The 20215-nt window shown below is 55.5% G+C and overlaps 6 protein-coding genes across 6 annotated transcripts; 2 read left to right on the top strand and 4 right to left on the bottom strand.

Annotated features, from left to right (window-relative positions):
* Nucleotides 1-3381: 3381 nt before the first annotated feature.
* B0T26DRAFT_653163 (uncharacterized protein) lies at nt 3382-4483 on the bottom strand (the record flags this gene model as incomplete). Its single annotated transcript, XM_060438432.1, is given in 2 exon segments — nt 3382-3708; nt 3725-4483. The coding sequence occupies 2 exon segments, from the start codon at nt 4481-4483 to the stop codon at nt 3382-3384; spliced, it is 1086 nt and encodes a 361-aa protein (XP_060292589.1).
* A 177-nt stretch (nt 4484-4660) lies between these two features.
* On the top strand, nt 4661-5404 carry B0T26DRAFT_400549 (uncharacterized protein). Its single transcript, XM_060434814.1, has 2 exons — nt 4661-4719; nt 4781-5404. The coding sequence occupies exon 2, from the start codon at nt 4850-4852 to the stop codon at nt 5348-5350; it is 501 nt and encodes a 166-aa protein (XP_060292588.1). The 5' UTR covers nt 4661-4719; nt 4781-4849; the 3' UTR covers nt 5351-5404.
* Nucleotides 5405-9237: 3833 nt separating this feature from the next.
* B0T26DRAFT_754517 (uncharacterized protein) lies at nt 9238-11523 on the bottom strand (the record flags this gene model as incomplete). The annotated part of the gene is made up of 4 exons (XM_060445834.1): nt 9238-9420; nt 9500-9760; nt 11063-11252; nt 11471-11523. The coding sequence occupies 4 exons, from the start codon at nt 11521-11523 to the stop codon at nt 9238-9240; spliced, it is 687 nt and encodes a 228-aa protein (XP_060292587.1).
* Nucleotides 11524-12537: 1014 nt separating this feature from the next.
* B0T26DRAFT_400411 (uncharacterized protein) lies at nt 12538-13661 on the bottom strand. The gene is made up of 3 exons (XM_060434813.1): nt 13484-13661; nt 13193-13307; nt 12538-13087 (listed from the first exon to the last, which is right to left on the bottom strand). Exons 2-3 carry the CDS (start codon nt 13259-13261, stop codon nt 12653-12655), a joined length of 504 nt encoding a protein of 167 aa, XP_060292586.1. The 5' UTR covers nt 13262-13307; nt 13484-13661; the 3' UTR covers nt 12538-12652.
* A 225-nt stretch (nt 13662-13886) lies between these two features.
* On the bottom strand, nt 13887-16256 carry B0T26DRAFT_652870 (PX-associated-domain-containing protein; the record flags this gene model as incomplete). The annotated part of the gene is made up of 3 exons (XM_060438408.1): nt 13887-15225; nt 15284-15529; nt 15586-16256. The coding sequence occupies 3 exons, from the start codon at nt 16254-16256 to the stop codon at nt 13887-13889; spliced, it is 2256 nt and encodes a 751-aa protein (XP_060292585.1).
* A 1748-nt stretch (nt 16257-18004) lies between these two features.
* Nucleotides 18005-20042, top strand: B0T26DRAFT_742806 (laccase-like protein; the record flags this gene model as incomplete). The annotated part of the gene is made up of 3 exons (XM_060444168.1): nt 18005-18265; nt 18327-19818; nt 19876-20042. The coding sequence occupies 3 exons, from the start codon at nt 18005-18007 to the stop codon at nt 20040-20042; spliced, it is 1920 nt and encodes a 639-aa protein (XP_060292584.1).
* Between the last annotated feature and the right edge of the window lie 173 nt (nt 20043-20215).

Here is a 20215-nt window from a genome sequence, read left to right as displayed (position 1 = left end):
GACTGTGGTGTGGTAATTATTCCGTAATGACGGGGAAATTCAAGAATACACGACGGACGCCAGTCATGCTGCCCCAGCCAATAAACAAATATTTCGGCTTTTGACACCGATTGAATACCTAATCTAGCACCGACGAGGGCAAAGTCACAACTCCACAATAGAGAACTAATTAGCGTTGGTCTCGCAAACCCCCAACCACAGCAAGCGGTGCGGTACGGTGGTGTCGTTCAGCAGACCGGACGCAGCACACCCAACCAAAAGTCCACACACAGAAAAGAAATTCGGGCTGTGATTCCAAAAGAGTCCACTTTGGGGCGCGCCGCGCGGCGGGGCGTTTTGGTGGGGAGGGGAGGGGAGAGGGGTGTGAGATGCGGAGAGCAGTGCAGCGGAGGGCAAAAGAGGGCGTTTCTCTGGTCGCACCAAAACAGGGGAATGAAACCCGGGTACGCTGTTGGCTTTGCGGACAGTCAAACACAAGAACTGACGAACAGAACGGAAATTGCACCCCTGCCCAACGAACGGCCATCCGGGTCATCAGAGAAGAAGAATGACGGCCGGCTCACGGTCGCGGGGATAAGAGGGCCGCGGTAAAAACTAGTAGCAAAGCAATCCCGTCCGTCCCGCAACCCACAATCTACAATCCACAACCGCATCATCACCCCCTAACGCGCGGGATAAATTATGGGGTGATGCGTGTGTGCGTGTGTGTGTAGGCAATTGCCCGGCGTAGTAGTTACGAAGGTTGGTTCGGGTCTTGGGCTGTTGGGGGCTGCTCCAAGCCAAGCCCTAGAATTGCAAGCTACCCCCAATTGCAAATAACCTACCTTAGCAAGCGCCGGAGGTAATGACTCCAGCCGGGTGGCGACGGCAACGACAGCCGACCGTCTTCGGGCGAATGTTGAGGTGTGTGACTGCGTGGTAATAAGACGGGGGAGAAGCCAAAAACGGCGCCTCGTGTTTTTATTTTTAATATTACGTAGTATTGGTCAAGAAACCAAGGTAGTGACGATCCGACCATGGATGGTCTTATTCATCAATTCATTGCGGATTACGGAGCAAGGTTCTCTTCTGAAACGAGACGGCGGAACTCCGGGTGTGTTCGTGTCTGTAAAAAGATGACTGCGACGCAACAGTACAATGTTGAGACGGAAATTTTTCACCGCCTAGATAATTACAGACGCACACACAGATACAAAAGAAATAAGTCTAAATTACTGCTAGACCAGGCCCCCGGGCGCGCCGTGCGCTGAGGTGAGGGTGATATAGATTTGTAGTTCCAAGTGTGGGGGAGAGCGAGCCGCCTGGGTGGTGGTGCGTGCGATCTAAATCCACCGCGTCGGTCCAAGGCAAGGGGGGGGCGATTGGAAATGCAAAGCGGGGGCCTAGACCAAAGCGTAAACTCCGTCGGTTACGAAGGCCCCCAATCGGTTTAACGTCGGCGGATGCCTAGAACTGGCTAAGATGCAGAAGGGGCGGCGGGGCGGAGGTGCGCGATTGGGATAAGACCACGATAAGATGGCAACCTACTTGGGAGGGGAGAGGAACTTGTTTCAAGAAGGTCACGAGGTGAGTGAGATAAGAGCTTGAGGTGAAATGCAGCAGCATGAGCATGTGGCTTGGCTTGGCTTTCGAATGGATGCAGGACGGTGCAGCAGCGCATTGCAAGTGCGATGCAGTTGTTGTATGTAACCATGCGCCGTGCATATTAATCATGGGTAGCTAAGGGAGGTACGGAAATAAAAATCAGCCCAAGATGAGGAACCAACCGGAAGGTGAAAGTCAAGCAAGGCGTGGAATGACGCATCGACACCTTTTAGGATGTCTTGGCGCTCAATTCGTCTTTAGAGGCGGCCGCGTGCAGCGCGAGAGGTGAGAGGGCGGGCAGCTGAGGTGAACCGACCAGGCAAGGCAGGCAGGGGCGAGTTTGGTGTGGGCCTGGCTCGGTAATATTACCCGACGCCGTCGTTCTGTTGCAGACAGAGCAGGGAGGGAACATGACATAACGAAAACGTGGCGTTCTGACTCAGACAAGCTTCTGTCAGCGCCTCTGCCTCAGATGTACCGAGTAAACCGGCGGCGACTGAATTATTTATTCTTAGAACCAAGGCAGGGTACGCCCCTTACTCGTAATTATGATGCGGCCAATTGGCCTGCCTGGCCCGTTTGGGCGATTACTACCGTCCCTCCCAAAACCTGTGCCGCTAGCCATGATTATTACATCAGATGCTAGTTTTTTTGCCGTGGCCGGAGGCAGTGATTTCATCATCACCATCTCTCCTGAGTAATCAGCGGCGTACTGGCTATTGTCGATCACATCATCGCCTCGGGAGTCAGACGTTTCAGGCACCGTTGCAGATGGAGGCCAAGCCATGACAGATGCCACCCTGCCTAGGTTGGTACGTACATGCTTGGGTAATTGATTCCGTCAACCCAGTTTTCAAGAAAAACCTCCCATTGACGGTCAAAATAGTCACACGTCTGTTTCCGGAGCAGTTGCCTTATCCATCGACCAAGGAAATACATAATATGGCCACAAGCTGGAGCCGCTTACCGAATCAATCGATTAGGTATACCCAGAAAGAGCAAAGAACAACTGCCGGATTGCCGGTCGGATTAATATACCAGGTGGCCGTTTTCAATCGCAAACATCGGAGCTTTTGCCTAGCAATTTCCAGAAACCAAATGGCGTCTTCCATTGCCGAGTGGGTGCCACATCAATTAGCCGCTGGAAATGTCGCCATCGACATTATGCTGAATAATAAGTGCCAGACTCGAGCGTCTCTTGATGTAATTAATATGAATGCGCGGATGGCCAGAGTGTCGACTGTCAAGTGATTATAAGGGTTTCTGCCTATACCGGCGAGCCGAGCCACCCGAGCCGGTTCAACGGAAACTCTGAATATTACCTGTGGAGCCCAGCGTGAATGAATTCGCGGAATTTAGTTACAGATAATTACAGCAGAGGCCAAGACAGTTTACAAGCATACCCTACAAGACGAAGGGACATTAGTACGGTACAGAATAGAAAGGCTTTAGCTAGTGGCACACGATACCATGGAAAGCAACCCAAGGAGAAAATCAACTTTGGTCTCTGCCGAGGCTAGACGACACCAGGGTTGATGATTAAAACCTAGGTAAATACTATCCTCTCCCCGAAACCTTGGATATAATCGACACCAAAACCTAGACAATCTAGCTACCTTAGTGTGTCTAGCCAGAGTTTAACAAGTAAACCTTGCCATTATACAATATACTTGTGGCTAGCAGAAAGAAACGTTATCAATCACGATACTGGCTGCCTACGGCTCTCTCGAGCCTTGAAAGGCCGATACGGGCCGGAAATAAGAAAACGTGTCTATTCAGACCCGAAGAGCGCCAACCCTAGCCGAGGTTCTCCATGCTAGTCCCCGCCGCGCCGTGAATCCACTGCTGGTACTCCCACTGGCGCACGGCGCTGAGGTCGCAGTGCTGGTCCTCGTCCCAGCGCGCCGCCAGCCACGCGTGGTGCCCGTCGACCTGGGCCTCCATGGCCGCGTGCGACGGTGCTGTGACAGTACCGCGCCACAGGTTGCCAACCGCCCACGCCGTCACGTCGCCAAAGTTGAACCCGTTGTTCTTGCCGAACAGGCAGTGCGTCTGCACCACGCAGCTGTCGGCGTACGCCGGCGGGAACATGTTGAGGTACAGCCGCGGCTGCTTCGGCGGGCCCTCCCCTTTGGTGGACTGCGCCGGCAGTCTCCATGAACGGCGCCGACAAGGCCCAGTCGGCCGAGTAGCCCGTGCACAGGATCACAGAATCGACGTCATCCAGCACAGTGCCGTCAGCAAACTTAATATCCTTGGGCCCGACGAACCGCCGCACGCCCGGCAGCAGCCCGAGGCTGCCATCGCGGATATACGGAAGCGCGAGCTCGAACGACGCCGGCAGCGCGTAGCTCGGCGACGGGAACGGCTCGAAGCCCCAGGCCGGGTTGTCGAGCGGGAGCGGGAACGGGAACGAGGCGCGCGCCATGCCGGTGATGGCCCTGTCGACGACGCGCCGCGCGACCCCCGGCGCCCACCGCGCCAGGGCCTGTCCCATCTGCCGCCTGCGCCACGTCGAGTACAGGTCGATGGGCTTGCCGCGCAGGTACCGCTTGAACGGCAGCACGCCGCGCCGGTGCGACACGTGCACGGCTGCGGCGACCGGGATTGTTGTTGGGAGGATGTCGCCGGCCGTGCTGCTCAGCCCCATCACGAGCACTTTTTTGTCTTTGAACTTGCTAGGGCTACATGTACGTCGGGGATTCTGGTTCGTTGCCTGGTCGGTTCGTTCTTTTTCTTTTTCGTCTGGGTATCTGATTAGACTCACTGTCGGGCATGGGATAGTCGGAGAACCCGCAGGTGAACTTGCTGAAGACCCCCCCGCGTCACTACGGCCGGGGTTGTTTTTGACGGTTAGCGACGCCCGATGCCCGTTGCCATTGCCCACCTCAGCACCCATGGACACAGGTCCTAGCGGGAAGCCGAAGCGAAGGAAGCCAAACGTGCTGTCCCTCATCACTCACCGGCGCCGATGACGGCCACCCTGTCCCTCTCTATTGACGGCGCCATAATATTATGTGAAACGCGAGCTAATTCCTACCCCAAGGCAAGGCTCAGACTAATTTAGCTCAGACTTTCAAAGCCAGCCTTGAAATCCAGCCCGCCCCAGGTCGCCTCGAGTTAGCTGCGGGCTAGGTATCTCCGTCTCTCGCTGTGCCGTTTGTTGTGCCTCGACGCTAAACAAGACGAGTGGAAGGGCGAAAAAACAGTCGGCAAGGATTATACGGATTGAGGAGAAAGACGGAAAAAGAGACAAAAAAAGATAATGACGCATCACATTCCCCGTGCCTGTCTTTCGGGCCCCCACGCGCCATCGGACTTGTTGTCCCTGGCCTTGTGTTGGCTTGGTCGGACCTTGGCACGCATTGACGTCCATGAGACCCTCCCCGGCAGCCGTTGGTCAGTCGTGGCCATGCCCCCCCGCCCACTAATTCCGGCCGCCGGTGCTTGCCGTGTCCGAATTCCGAACAGGTTGTGGCAGCTTTTCACCACCGGGTCACCACCGGGTTGGACGTGCTTGGCCATGCCAGGTGTGGTGGTGAGTTTGCGAGAGGACGGCGACACGAGACATAAGCCAATCCTTCCAAGGAGCAAGGATTCGAGCCTCGCACTGGGGGGTCTCGGACTGGCTGATTGGGGGCTATTTTGTCCTGCACGATGGGATGGGATGCATAATGCGGGGGCGGATTATCCGTGGCGATGGATCAATGATCGGGCCACAAGGCAACAAGGAAGCCGGCCTCAGGTAACAAGGAGGTTGAGGTGAGCGACTGAGGCCCAGTACGCAATGCCCTTTCCCTCCTGTAATTGTAATTACCACGCAGTCCCCAGGAACAGGAACAGCAAGGGATGGGGACGGAGGCGGGGCCGGTGTTAGAAAGTCTGTTCAAATCCGGCCCCTGCCTTTGCCTCCTTGGCAGGGCAGGGCAGGACAGGGCAGGGCAGGGCAGGGCAGGGCAGGGCAGGGGTCAGGGCTGGCAGAGGCTTGCCTGCCCGCAGCCGATCCCGTCCCGACAAGAACAATACATACGCTTCCACTACCGGGTTCGTGGATCCTTTCTAAAATCGAAGGATTCAGAGCGACAAAAATAGGGGCCAATTGGAATGTGGCGAGACTGGATCCGCCCGAGGAACGAATAGCTGTGCGGTGCTGTGCCCCGGCGTTGGTCGCCCTCGGCCTTGCCAGCACCAATCAGGAGCCCGCGGATAAGGGCCCCATTGAGGCTCCCTTGAGGCTCAGACTCAGCAACAACGGCCCACACAGCGCGTTTCGTGTCCCCGATGGCCAAAATACGGCCCGGTCGTACTCGCTCGCTACCCGTCCGCCACAATGTGATCATTGATTTGATCTAACAATTACCTACCGAGGTAAAAGGCAGCCCGCGCATGGAATCCGCACCCAACCGTCCACAACTTGAGATGACCGCGCCTCCCTAGACCCGCCCGGCCGTTTTCAGGACTGACTGGTCAGTTCTACACCACGGCTGGAGAAGGACCTCCTGGGTGGGGTTTGGCTGTTGGGGAAATCAGACGATCGTAGAACTAGTGTAGACAAGAAGCGGAGAGACACGCGGAAGGATGAAGGTGGAGAACGAAGGCAAATAGCAGCTTACTACTCGGTGTCTACCTCATATGACTGAGCAGAGTCTTGAATGAACAATGAGTATAGGTCCGTGGCTGCTGTCCAGAGCGCGTAGATAGCAAACTCGTTCAAAGTCCATGTGTGCACATAGGTAATTAATTACCTGACTTGACTAATTAGTGTACCCGTAAATAAAGAAAGGGGCGCTGAGACTTGGGTACAGGACGCTGTCTAGACAACAGACCGGACAATTGAACAGCTTCGCCTGAAGAAGCACTCGATTACATGGAAACAGCATCTGTGGCAATCGTCTGGAAATACCAAACCCGAAGCCATAAATCCGTGTGTTGCATTCTTGACTGTGCGGTGTGATAATCGCAGAGGATAACAAAGAGCCTTGACAAGACCGTCTAGAAAAGAAGGTAGAGCTGTTTCATTCATCTCGATCTCAAGTGCCCGGTCCGAAGACTTTCTTTGTCTCTTGGCGCTCTACCTGCCCAACTCATAACAGAAAGCCGCCAAACCTCAAGAATGGCAACCCTATTCCGGCGTTGGCCCTTTGTTTTGCACCCGCACGCTACCTAAAGGCGGAAACACGGGAAATACGCTTAACAATAGTAGGCAAAACGCTTACATACCAGGATGGCTCGTTTGACAGATCTTCTCCTAAACTCCTTGACTAAAGTGAAAGGGAGCCTCCGCAGCCCACCGCCCCCAAGTGTTGAAATTGTGTCTTTCTTCATCTGCCCGGATTACTATGAATTCCAGCAAAATAAGACACCGAGTCATTGTGTCCAGCGGTTTCGTTCCTAGCAATCCTATAAAAACACCATCATCTCTCGCTCTGGCACGCTGGACATGGCTGAGGAAGCAGAACTGCCAAAGGGCCCCTTCAAGCCCTGGGACGATGCTGCACCTACGACGACGCCCGAGCCATGGAATCAGTCGGCCTGCCAGCTCGTTCCGCCGTGCAAGCAGGGCAACCACGGGGTCTACTACTTTGACGGAGTGTTGCAGGTCCCCAAGGCGATAGGCAAGTACCACTTCACCGAGCTCGCGCTCAAGCACGACGTGGCGGCGCTCCAGAAGGGCGTCGTGTACGAAAAGGCCGACTTTTACAAGCGGGCCAAGGCCTGGTACAAGGCCGAGATTGATCGCCTATTGCACCGACAGAGGGTGAGGGAGGTTAGTGGCTCGTACTAACTGCACTTGTGTTCGGTGATGAGTTCGTAAGCTGACTCGAGCACAGGAAGAAATAGAAGAACAGCAAGATCATTTACGCGGGATCAAAAGGGGCTCAATGGGAGAGACGGCTGCCAAACTTGGGATAGTGCTCGAGGAAAAGGGGCAGGACCAACAACAGAAGCCGCAAGAGAAGGAAAAGAGGAAGAAAGAAGAGAACGAAGAAGAGAAGGAGAAAGAAAAGGTTCGAGTCAAAGACAACGAAAAGGAAAAAAGGGAGAAGGAAGACAAGGCCAAAGAGAAGGAGGAAGAGAAGCACGGCCAGAAAGTCAAAGAAAAGCAAGAACCGCCAGTGAATAGCACAACCGGAAGCCAGAAGATGAAAAAAAAAGAAAAGCCCGCGCAGGCTCCCACGCGAGTACAGCCCGCACGCGCCGCCAAGCGAAAGGCAACCGAGCAGCAGCAGCAACAGGCGGCGCCGAAGCAAGCAGCAGCAGCAGCAGCAGCCAAGAAGAAGCAGAAGACGACGAAAGAGGCACCACCACCAGACGAAGCCTCGCCCACGCCCACCCCCTCAGAACCAAAACCGCCACCCCCCACCGAGCCCGCCCTCAGCGTCGCCGTTGCCATAATGACGGACGCATCACCAGCGCGAGCGCCACAAACAGCCAACCCCGGGCAAACCCCAGCCCAAGACAGCAATGAGAATACCAACAAGAACAACACAACCAACACACAACCACCACCAGCAGCCACAGAATCAGCAGCAGCAACAAGAACAGCAACAGCAACAACAACAACAGCAACAACAACACAGCCCCTCCTAGGCGAGACACGCGGCGACTACGTGCTAGCGGAGCACGACTGGACACAGTTCCAGAACGGCAACGCCGGGGAACACTCCGGCGCGCTGGCTTACGTGCGACTGGCGGGACTGGACGTGGCATATTTCGTGATGCGCGTCGAGCAGGTAGTGCGCGAGGCCGTATTCGAGGCTGCGCTGGCGGCTGCGGCTGCGGCTGCGTCCGAGAGCGAGTTTGATGATGGCGATGAAGATGAAGAAGAGAGGTGGGGGCGGGGGCTTTATTCTGATGGTGAATCTGTGAAGGAGAGGAGACGGGAAACGACGAAGAGCTTCCGCGTCGGCGGCCGGTTTGAGCCCGCCGCCGCGCTGTCGCCAGGCGAGGACTGGCGGCCTCCCGTGTCGTCATCAACAACAACAGCAACGATGACGATAGACGCGACCCTGTCCCCGGTCGGAGGGGAGACGAGCGCGCTGGCTGCCCCCACTGCTACTACTCAACCATCACTATCCCCAGCCCCCACCGGCGCCAACACCACGCGCGACAGCAGCGTCGAGCCGGAGCGGCGCGCCGACGCCGACATGGACCTGAGCCCGACGCTGGGCCGCTGGCCGCTGAAGGGCGCGCCGGTAGATGTTGCTGCCCAGGGCCGCGCGGCGAGGGTCGTGACGCTGTCGGTGGCTGAGCTTGCACGCGGTGTTGTTGCCGTGTCGGGGCTGACGTTCGCGGTCGATGTCGGCTTGGGTGCCGACGCGTCGGTGGATTCGAGTCGTGGGGATGAGGGCGAGAGGCGGGTGAGGTTTTTCATGCTGTGAGCAGGTGGTTAGGGGGGTGTGTGGTTGGCTTTGTGGTTATTATCGGGAGTGTCGATTGTACCGTGGATGGATCTATCGGCTATTGATTCTCTCCTATTCAATAGGCATTGGTTCAAAACTACACGCAGTGTTTGCGGCACTTAGCACACTGCTTTCATGGGGTTCTGGATGCAGGTGATGGGTTGTAATAGTGGCAGAGACGGAACTTGGAAAAGATTGACTCCTGCTTCATTCAGGAACAGTTGAGCATGACATGTTACATGTAGTAACGTTATACGGTACTGTTTCTGCATTCTCTCTCATCCTCTTCGCCCCTATTCAGCTCCCGCTCAACCCCCGATGCGAGAAACAGCGGAATAACGGCAGAGTACTGCGCGTCTAGCGTGCCCAGATTGCTACTTATCTGCACGGCCGTGCCGGGCTCGACGCTGTCGTTGAGGTAGATGCCCAAGCTCTACGCACATTCACAAAGAGTCAGTCACTTAGCAAATTAGAGTTTGCGGGGGGGGGGGGGGGGGGGGGGAAGCACACACATCGACGGACGACTTGAGAGCCTGCAGCACTATGGTGAAGGACCGGCTGACGTATGGAGCGTTGTATACGACGTAGGCCTTGGTCAACAACAGGTTGAGCAGCTCGAGCTGGACGTTGAAAAAGTTCTGGAGCTGGGAGCCGATGGCCGCGGCGTCGGGGCCCGTGTACGGCGTCTTGGTGAGCGTGGCTGCCGTCGACTGGAGGGTTTTGATCAGCGTGTCCGTGTTGCTGTCGACGCCGTTGAGTGTGTACACGACCGCCTGGGACGCACACCAAGAGAGTCACGTCAGTCAAGCGCTCTGGGCACGGAGAGACGGCGAACGGGGAAGATTAGAAGGAAAAAAAAGTCCCCACCGTCCAGGGTCCCTGGCGTGTCTGCAGTTGGCGCGTGCGTTCCCCGCCACCATCTGTTGTGCCGGCAGTATCAAAGTCGCTGTCCGCGCCCTCAGGTTATCGGGGGCATTGGCGACGGCCTGGCCAGTAAACTAGGCCTGGGCCAGCCCCGCGAGGACAGTGATAAGTGCGGGTACCGAGGGAAGACGTATGATGAAAATGTCCGAGGTAGTGGCCCTAGTACAGAAAGTCCAGTTATGCAGCAGGGCTGTATTCCTGGGTTGACAGCCCGGCACGCACGACCCCGCCCAAGGGGACGGGAACTCTTATGTAGGACTACACACTTTCACTATCTAGATCACGCTTCTCTCTTGCTGGGCTGCGCCTCGTTGTAGCAACCCTCAAGTGGCGGCAGGTGCGGTAAGGGCCGCCGCCTCTGGCTGTCAGCAGGAATGCGGCCCCAGGCTCGCCAACGATGGCGGCGGTCCAGCCCGATCACGGCAACGTGGGATCGCCCGTCAGAAGAATGCTCGGGCACACTCCGGCGAGTTGTTCTGTCACTCGGCACATCATGACGCCGACGAAAAGTTCCAAATGGACTTGGCAGAACTGTACCTTCTGTACTTCCACGTAAGTTATCAGTGACGATGAATATCAAAAAGCCTGTGCTATCGAGGTAATGTGAACGTTACAACACCCCAACCCAAGTGTTAGTCTACCCCATGTACAAAAAAGCCCAATCTTGTTCGAGACATCGTGTCGTGCGCGTAGATGCGGATATAAACAAGCTAGCCCGAGAGCAATGTGCCCAACAATGCAAGACATCTGCCGCGGTAGAGTGATCCTAGACACGGCTTCTCGTGGTAGGTTTGGTAGCTAGCACAAGAAAGAACGACAAGACCAGGAGCACCCGAAGTGGCTGTTGGCTGGGCTCACTGTAGGCCTTTGGTACTTAACGCCCCCCTGCTCCCGAGTTGGTGCCTGCCCTTCCGGCTTGGCCAGTAACGAGCATGGTCAACCCTAACGGAACCGGCAGAGCGAATGGGAGGGGGTTGGCGGGCCCCGATACCATCATGGAGATGGAGCAGATCTGGTTCACTTGCGTCTTGGTCGCACCGTCTGCCCCTGGGGACCTTTTTGGTGTGAGACGCACTTGCTGCGTGGGAGCATATCGACTCTGAGTCGAGCCCGCCGAGCTTGCAGCCGATTGACCAACTTGAATAGCCGACAGTTGTGTTGACGAACTGCCCGTTCTCGATGCCGCATTGCTTGCCTTGGACGGGACGTTGCTTGCTCTGGACGGGACGTTGCTTGCTCTGGATGGGGCGTTGCTTGCTCTGGATGAGGCGTGGCTTGCTCTGGATGAGGCGTGGCTTACTCCGGATTGCCGATTGCTTGCTCTCGATGGCCCGTTGCTCGCTGTTTGGGATGACGCATTACTCGCTGCCCTGGACGGAGCGTTGCTTGGTGCTCTGGATGGTGCGTTGCTTGGTGCTCGAGACGGGGCATTGCTTGGTGCTCTGGATGGCGCACGGCAGTCTCCCCTAGACGGTGCATAACAACTTGCCCTCGATGGCGGATAGACGGTTTTGGATGCCGCAAAGTTGGATCTGACCGTACTAGCTGGAAAGACGGACGTCCCGGCGCGCGCCTCAGTTCCGTTTGAGCGGCGTGGAGTGATGTTGGACATGGTGGCTTGGCAGAGGAACATGAGGTGTTGATGTATATTATTTTCCGGCCAGATTTGCTCTCGAGAACATTGCTGTCCACTGGCAAAGAGACGGCCTTATAAAGAGAGCAAAAAAAAACAAAAAAACAGCCGACAATGGTGGCGAGGACCTGATTCGAACACAAGTCAAGCCGCATCTCGACCTAGTTTCAGCACCGCGGGCCACACGCATAAAGACAGGGAAAATACGATACAAGGGATATCCTCTCCATTGCCAGTAGCGTATGTTGAGAGCCGCGCAAGTTAAAACGTATCCCACTTGGAATAAGGAGAGCAGCGGATATATGGAGCTGTGACGATTTACACCACCACAGCACTCGAGTTCAGTGATGTCGGGTTAGTGATGGAGAGAAGAGAGAAAAGGTGTGCTGTGAGGTTGGCAGGAAAGGGGGATTTTTAGTTAATAAAAAACGCAATAACGAAAAGGAATCTCAACGCCGACCGGATTCATGCAAAGCGACTTCCGGTGGCCGGTCAAGCTGCTTGCTTGTAGGGCCGGCCAAGTGCGATGGCTCCCCGAAAGCAAGCGAGCGGGCCGCAGGGCGATGCTGGCCGCCGAGGTGGCACTGGGGAGGCAAATCGCGGCCTTGGCGTATTCCTCAGGGCTCACCCCGTTCGGGGCATTGACTGGCCGGGCGAGACAGGCTTGCTGCCGACTTTCCACCGAATACTTCGTAATGGGCCTTGGATCGGGCGTTGCCAATCCTTTCAACATGCGTGCAAGCATTGTCTCCACAGACAGACCGACAGAAAGACGTAATACCCCCGCCGATGCCTACTTGCCGACGGAGGACATCACGTCGAACGGGAAATGGATTGTGCTCTCAAGCTGCCAAACAGAGGATGAAGACAAGTGCTGACAGGTGAGTGGACAAGGCCCAGTGTCCCAACCAGAGCATTGACAGTCGCCCAGCGCGGTCGGCGTCATTTCCGCTGATCGATTAGGTGAGGCGAGGCACCTTAACTCTACGCTGAGGTGGTCGGTTGGTGCACCATTGCAGACGGGCGGCGACAGGGCTGACCAGCCAGATTGCCAAACGCGACTGCAATGCTAATTACGTAGCGCAGTTTCGGCACCACTGGTCGACGTTCACGCACAAATCTCGCAAAGGCGGTGCAGATGACGACGGCCGCGGTCACGCTGTGACGGGCCTAGGTTTGGCCACCCCTTCCCAAAAGGGTGTGCCAAAGCCCCGCCAAACAGCTTGCCCCTCACTGCTGTGTGGGGCCAAGCGGGGGCCCGCATGCACGCGAGATCATGACTCTGTGTGCCCATGTGTGCGGGTGGCGGGCTGCCCTGGTGACCCAGCGGGCGCGAACCGTTTCCAAGCTCGGTCCCTCGGTCGATGTGCGAAACCCGCTCAAAAAACGCAAAAAAGTGGAATGGAACCGGCACAAACCACGCAAAAAGAGCCAAGACTAACCGCAGCACGAACCGAATAGAAAGGAAAGCGAGAGAGAGAAAGAGGGGGGTTTCTAGCAAGTTCCCTGACTTGTTCCATCCGTTGCTTTGCGCAGGCCCCATCTATAAGTAATCCCCCTCCCCGTCCCTCTTCCCTGTCACAAGTTGTCATTTCCCCATCATCTTGCAACATCTCCAATCCACTCTCAATCAGCAAGTCAAGACAACAAACCACACACACAAACACACACACACAAACACACACACACACTCAACCCCAACCAACCAAAAGCACATCCATCATCATGGCTGGCTGCGAATGCTCCGGTTCTTCCAGCTGCACCTGCGCGGCGGGCGAGTGTACGTGCCCTCAATCTCTCTGCCTGCCCGCCTCCCTGCCCGCCTCCCTGACTCGGGCCAGTGACTACATGGAGACTCGTGACTAACGTCGACCCCGTCAAACTTTAGGCACCTGCAAGGAGTGCAAATAAGTTGCTAAGACAGCACAGCACAGCACACTCGCTCACTCTCGGAAAATGGGTCGGGTATGATGTGGGCTTCAATTTTTTGGGAGACTTGGGTTCATGCTAGACATTGATGGTGCTATGAATGGTTAATCCGCAAGGGACAATGTACTTTGGATGTTCGGATTGATTCAGTTCTGCTCTGTCAGATTTAGACAATGATTCAGTGTTGAGTTATCTCTTCAAATGTCTCTGAGCGACCACGACATACATCGTGCAACTTGGTTCACACCCAAATGTTCACCATGATTAATGATTTTTTTGGCCAAGTGTGAAGTGAGCTTCATAATAAACAAAATGCAGCTCAGTCGAATGCTACCCAATAACCATAACTCCATCCCACTGTACCATGATTCAATGCAAACCCAATGCTACCTATGTATGGCTCCGCCTCGCCGCTATTGACCGACCACTCCATCTGTCTCTGTTTGGTTTTTCAGAAGATCCGCCAACAAGTCTCGAAAAGGGGACCCCAGCACGCTGACTGCGATATCGACGTTGGGTTGGCTCGGAATCTCCTTCTCGCCCAGCTCTGCGAGCGCTGCGGGATCCCAACTGCCCTTTGCGGGAGCGCCCACCGTCCTGGCTTGAATAATGGAACCCTTCACGTCCTTACCGCAGCGAAGAGGTCCTTTGGGAACTCCCGGACTGATAACTGTCTCGTCGAGCAGGTTTTGCCAGCGGGACAGAAATATGCCAGGCCCACACATGCTGAAGCCGCGAGGACCCGGGCTCCCTCGAGCAGGGCTGCCTTTTGCTGGGTCGCCTGTAATGTCGATGTTGTCAAGAATCTGCTGCATCCGCTTTCGTGACACGTCCTCGAGGCACGAGAGATAGGCCGCGTGAGCATCAACTGCGGCAAGGACATTGGCCCTCGTTTCCGAGGGAAGCACGGCAAAGAGGCTCTGCAGATTGCTACTCAATGCACCAGCCGCTCCACTGTGCTGATTCCTGTTGAATGGCGCATTGCTATCGTCTACGACCGTTGCTTGGTCGGTTGCCGGTTCCGATGGCGAAGACGAGTTAGCGGGCACAGGGGTTGCCCGCTTGCTCTGTCGAAAGATTTTGATTGTCTTGTTGGCCCAGGCGTGAAACTGGTCTCGAACTTCGGGACACTTGCTCGCAATCTGGTGAAGCCAACTGTAAAGAGTATGCTTGTTCTTCCACAAAAAGTTGACATAGTCTTCAACAGCAGGAGCACGTGTTTCTGCACCTGCTGTTTTCGCCCCCTCAACTACGCTCTCCGAGATGCCACTAGCGCTCTTTTTGGGTTTTGAGGCGCTGATGAACCCGGTCAGGAATTCTTCAGCTGCCGTGATTTGCTCCCGGAGATCAATCCGTTCATGCAGGGCCCTAATCATGGGCTCAAAGCTGCCCACGGCATCCTTGATGGCCTGCGTGAAGAGGTCGGGATTGCGACGACAGAGAGCCTTTGTAATCTCCTCGCGGTCCCGGATTTCGAGCGAGGCAGAAAAGTATTCCAGACACTGAGCGTGCTGCGTCTTTGACAGAGAAGCCAGCAGCTTTGGGTCCGACTCCTCTAGAATCTTGGCAATCACAGATGATGAGGAGTTGGAGCTGGACTCGCGAGTCCGGTCATGTTCTATCCGCGACTTGTCGATGTATTGTTTGATTGCGGCGAGATGTTCTTTGGGCGGCCCTCCTTTCGCCTTCTCGATCTTATCGGTCGTTTTGCGAAACTCGGACGTGTCCCATAACAATACCAACGAAATGATTCTGAACACGTTAGCCTGGGGCTATTGTAGACTGCAAGGCAACAGCGGGTTGGATATACCTCTGCAATAAGTTCATGCCATCATCGGCATTCTGCGTGAGCCCAAGCCAGTTTGAGATGGCACCGACACCCATTTTTGCCAGGAGCAACTTCACCATGCCATTGAGCATGCTCGCCGCGTTTCCGACGCGGAGTGTCTGCCGGATCATGGTGTAGGGTATCAACCTATGAACGTTTTCCACCAACTTGACCAAGTATGGGCCTTCAGGAGAGAGTACGAAGACATAGTGCAGAAATGTAGCAAGGCTGCAAACGAGGTCAGCAATGCCGCAGTACTCGTCGTGCGCGGCAAGACGACTCACTGTATGATGACATAGTCAACAGTCGCCCTTATAGCGGGCGAGTGTTCTTCGAGGCTCGACTGTTCCGTGGCACAGTTGAAGAGCTCATCAATTAGGTCTCCATGCACGAGTTCATGAACCCCGTCCTCCCACGCCCGTTCGAGATCCTCGGCCCTGGACCTGTCATAGCTGCCACTCAGGTTCCTCTTGGGCCCGCTTGGAACACCGCCGAGCATGCCCCTGGATAGGGACTCATGGATGACTGAGGCAGCGGTAGCTAGAGTCTTTCTAGAACCCAGAGCTCCCTTGTCGTAACTCTCTGAGAGGTCAGCCTCAGCGAGCGTCACCATGAGTCCCTGCAGCCGCACATGCCAGAACTCGAGCGGAAGATCCCGGATGCCGGGTGCGGGCAGGAGAACGTTCTGCAGAAGAGTCGCTAGCAAGGGGGCGGACGAGTCGGCGGCAAACTCGGGGGCGCCATTGGCGGCGTCGCACTTGAAGGGGTAGCCATAAGATGAAATGGTCGCGGGGTCCTTGAACAACTCCACCTCTGCATAGACTTCATAGTGGGTGAGAATGTCAAGTAGGGCGTGAAGTTGGGATGAAGTCAAGGTTCCGGGAGCAACAGGAGCCGGGCGGCGCGATGTGCTGGCGCAGGAGCTTGTCCGGTCAGGCACCACGACTTGGGCCATGGATGGGAATGGATTGGCGGCGTGTACAGCGGACCGTAGAGCCCGCGAGCGTATTCTGAACGGGGAATAAGATGTATAATCAACATGTAATTAAGGTGCGCCAAGTACGGTAGTACAGGCCCGTTGTCGAGATGCAGCCACCCAGGTACCTCGCGGATGCGTCCTCGGAATTCGGTTGCTAGCCAGCCGTGAGGCGATGAAGAAACAAGCATCCATGGGGCGGGAGAACCAGCTGCGCCGCACGTTGGTTGGTTTCCTTGGCTTCCAAATTGACGTCAGCAGCCAACTCCGAACACGCCGCTAATTCCAAGAGACGGCTGCTTCGTTGAAGCAACGGCTGCGAGGTGAACCGAGCCGGAACCTCTTGTCCGTTTTAATAGTACTAGTAGAGAACAGCCCAACGAGAGCTTAAACCAGGCCGGCCTGCAGCTAGGGCAGTTGAACGATGGATGCATGCAGTGAAACAAAAGTGTGGAACAAAATTTTGTTTGCCAGGGGAACGGAGCGAAGTCGGCAGGGGTGAGAAGTAGGCGCAGTGACCCCACACGAGATGAACCCTAACCCTCCCTTATCTTGTTTCCCCACATCACCATTAATGGAGGCTCTTTAGCTTTTCGTCCCATTTCTTCAGTCCAACCATCTCCTATCACCTCACATCTTGCTTCGACATCGAAGCCGGAGCCGGAAACTAGTTATTGAACTAAGTGATACATATCCGAGTCAACCCAAGGCAGGTTGAAGCACTTTGTCAAGCGGCATGGGCACCCAGGATGGCGTTTTTGGGTGTCTGCACTCTGCCATAGACACAAGACGCAACCTGGTTCCTTCCTTCCCAGAACAACAACCTTGAACCACCATCGCCACCGGAAACAAAACCAGATGCAGACTCGACGGTTCGTCTGTAGGTTTAACGGCGCCAGGGCGGCGCCAGGGCGGCGGTTACACGCTTAGCGGTTCCAATGGTTTAGTGGTCTCATCTTGGCTGTCTTGGCCTGACTCGCATTGCATGTCATGGACGCGAGAGTCTATTTGCCTGCCTTTTTCACATTTCATTGCGTTGATTTCGAGCCGGTGGGATCAGAGAGCCGAAATGTCGGAATGTCGGCATGTCATAGAACTCGGCGAAGTTGCCCAGGCAATTGACTGCGGACGCTTCTTCTTCCCAGCCACCAAAGAGAAACGAGGCAGGCCTTGGATGATGTCAGTTGCAGATGGAGATCTTCAGACGCAACCCGCCATCGAGGCGCGTGAGGGACGCCAATGCACTTCTAACGGGCTCGCTGGCGTCCGTGTTAGTCGGGTCGGTCAAAACTCAGAATTCGCCACCCACAAACAGTAACGAAGCCGTTTGTCTTCAGAGTCGTCAGGCTTCAGACTTCTGGCGCCGGCTCCGCGGCCAGGGGGCGCTTTGCCCCTGTTCATCCCTCGACCTACCATGGCCGGTTGCTGAACTGTCTTACGAAGCTTATGATTTCGTGTCTATCGGTGGAACTACGTTGTAAACGGCCTTCGCCCTTGTGCATTGGGCCTTCACTAGTGTTGGCGGAGACGGAACAGCCTGCGCTGGGATCGTCAGCCCTATGGTAATGTCGAGCAAGCTGCTCGAGGGAGCACTGCTCTCTAGGGCATATAAAGATTTGCATCCGGCCTCGATATTGTCTATGAGGATGTTTCATCACCACCTACAGCATCATCCATCTGCGCATTTTCCTCTGCGACCAGAAGCCAAGCCCCCCCAAACTGGCACCATGCGAGCTGGCACTTTGTCGACCTTCCTGCTTGGGACTTGGCTTCCTGCAGCTGTCTTCGCTGAACTTGCAGTCCACGATGACAGCTTCACTCCTGACCACGTCCTTCGAGTCACTCAGGCTCAGGTACCGACAGGATGTGAAAGTCGCCAGGACATTGTGGTCAACGGCACCTCGCCAGGGCCTGCGATACACTTGCTGCCTGGATCGACGAGCTGGATCAGGGTCTACAATGATATGGGAGACCAAAATCTCACCATGGTGGGTCCCTCATCTGCAACCACCCGTCTACCCAAGGAACCACGCACTAACTCAATAATAGCACTGGCATGGCTTGGCTCAGCGGATGGCGCCCTTCTCAGACGGAACCCCTCAAGCTGCCCAGTGGCCCATCCCGCCGGGACACTTCTTCGACTATGAGATCTTCACAGAGGTTGGAGATGCTGGCAGCTACTACTATCATTCGCACGTCGGCATGCAGGCTATGAGCTGTACTGGACCATTGATTGTCGACGACTGCGGAGGCTCGCCGTACCACTATGACGACGAACGCATCTTCTTTTTTGAGGATTCCTTCTTGAAGACTGACCAGCAAATGGTGGATGGTTTGACCAGCACGCCTCTTGTGCCGACAGGAGAGACGCACGGCATCCTCCTAAACGGCAAGGGCGTAGCCGTCGGCCAGACAGCTACAACCGGCCCGCCCGGAGGGGATAGAGGGTTCTTTGGGGGTGGATATAGCAGCCCTCCCGGGAATGCACCCGGCTTTCGCATCGGTCGTCGCGACACGTCGACAGTAGATCAGGTCGGCGGTTCAGACGCTTGCACACTTCCTGTCATCGACGTTGATCCGGGCAAGACGTACCGCTTCCGCTTTGTTGGCGCTACTGGCCTCTCCCACTTGTCGGTTGCGCTACAAGACCACACTAATCTCACAATTGTTCAAGTCGATGGCGGAGAGTACAATGCGCCCGTGTCGACCGACCACATTCAGCTTGGGACAGGCCAACGGTTCGATGTCATGTTCAAAACCAAGACAATGGAAGATTTGGCAGCTGATGGCAACAAGACGACCTTCTTCATTCAGTTTCAGACTTTAGACCGCCCGACGAACTACGTTGGATACGGTGTACTCCGCTACTCTACCTCCTCCCCAGTCCCGGTGTCGCCAAGCGACCAGCTCATTGCCACACCAACCGATATCAGCGGTTGGATGGAATACACGTTTCAGCCGCTCTATCCTGACAGGAACCAGGCCCCGACCGCCGCTGAAGTCACTCGCCGGATTACCATTGATGCCGAGATGAAGATTGACGACGCGAGTGGCAGGATGGTATGGGAGCTCGCCCATTTGTCCTGGACTGAGTACACCTACCAGAGCCCCATGCTGGTCGACATTTATCAGCGCGGTCAGGAGGCACTCCCTGATTACGACGCCGCCATGAAGAATTACGGATGGGACCCCAAGACACTGTCTTTCCCAGCAAAGATTGGCGAGGTGCTCGAGATCGTCTTCCAAAACACGGGAGCGCAGGCTGGACCGATTGGCAGCGTCGAAACTCACCCCTTCCACGCCCACGGCAACCACTACTACGACATCGGAAGCGGCGAAGGTCAGTACGACGCCGATGCAAACAATGCCAAACTCAGCTCGTTAGGGTACACGCCTGTGCTGAGAGACACAACCATGCTGTACCGGTATGCCGACACTGTCAACCCGGGGGCGGTGGCTGGCTGGCGAGCTTGGAGAATCCGTATTAAAGATGCGGGAGTCTGGATGATCCATTGCCATATTCTAGCGCACATGATGATGGGTAAGTGACATTGCCCGTTCTTGCATCTGGGTTCATTTTGCTAACTAACCATTGCAGGCATGCAGTCTGTCTGGGCCGTCGGCGATGCTGCTGATATCCAGAAGATCCCAACTGAGCTGAGCGCTGGGTACTTTACCTATGGCGGCAATGTCTACGGAAACACAACATATCACCCGAGCGTTTACCAGTACTTCAATGGCACGAACAAATGCGGCCCCGCATAGGCTGCTGGTGGATATTCGTCGGCTTGAGCAACTACCAGCGAACATCATGCGTCTTTCTTTAGGCTAGGTCTGCTTTCCGTTCTTTTTCATCTGTTTTGTCAAATTATTATAACTTCCCTTTGTGTATTTTTTTTTCCTGTACGAGGTTGTAGACTTTTAATAGCCTGGATCAT

Source organism: Lasiosphaeria miniovina, assembly GCF_030549165.1.
Source record: "Lasiosphaeria miniovina strain SMH2392-1A chromosome Unknown B0T26scaffold_6, whole genome shotgun sequence".
Classification (NCBI taxonomy): Eukaryota; Fungi; Ascomycota; class Sordariomycetes; order Sordariales; family Lasiosphaeriaceae; genus Lasiosphaeria; species Lasiosphaeria miniovina.
Note: the sequence above shows the minus strand (reverse complement) of the source record. Positions and strands in the feature narration are given on the sequence as shown.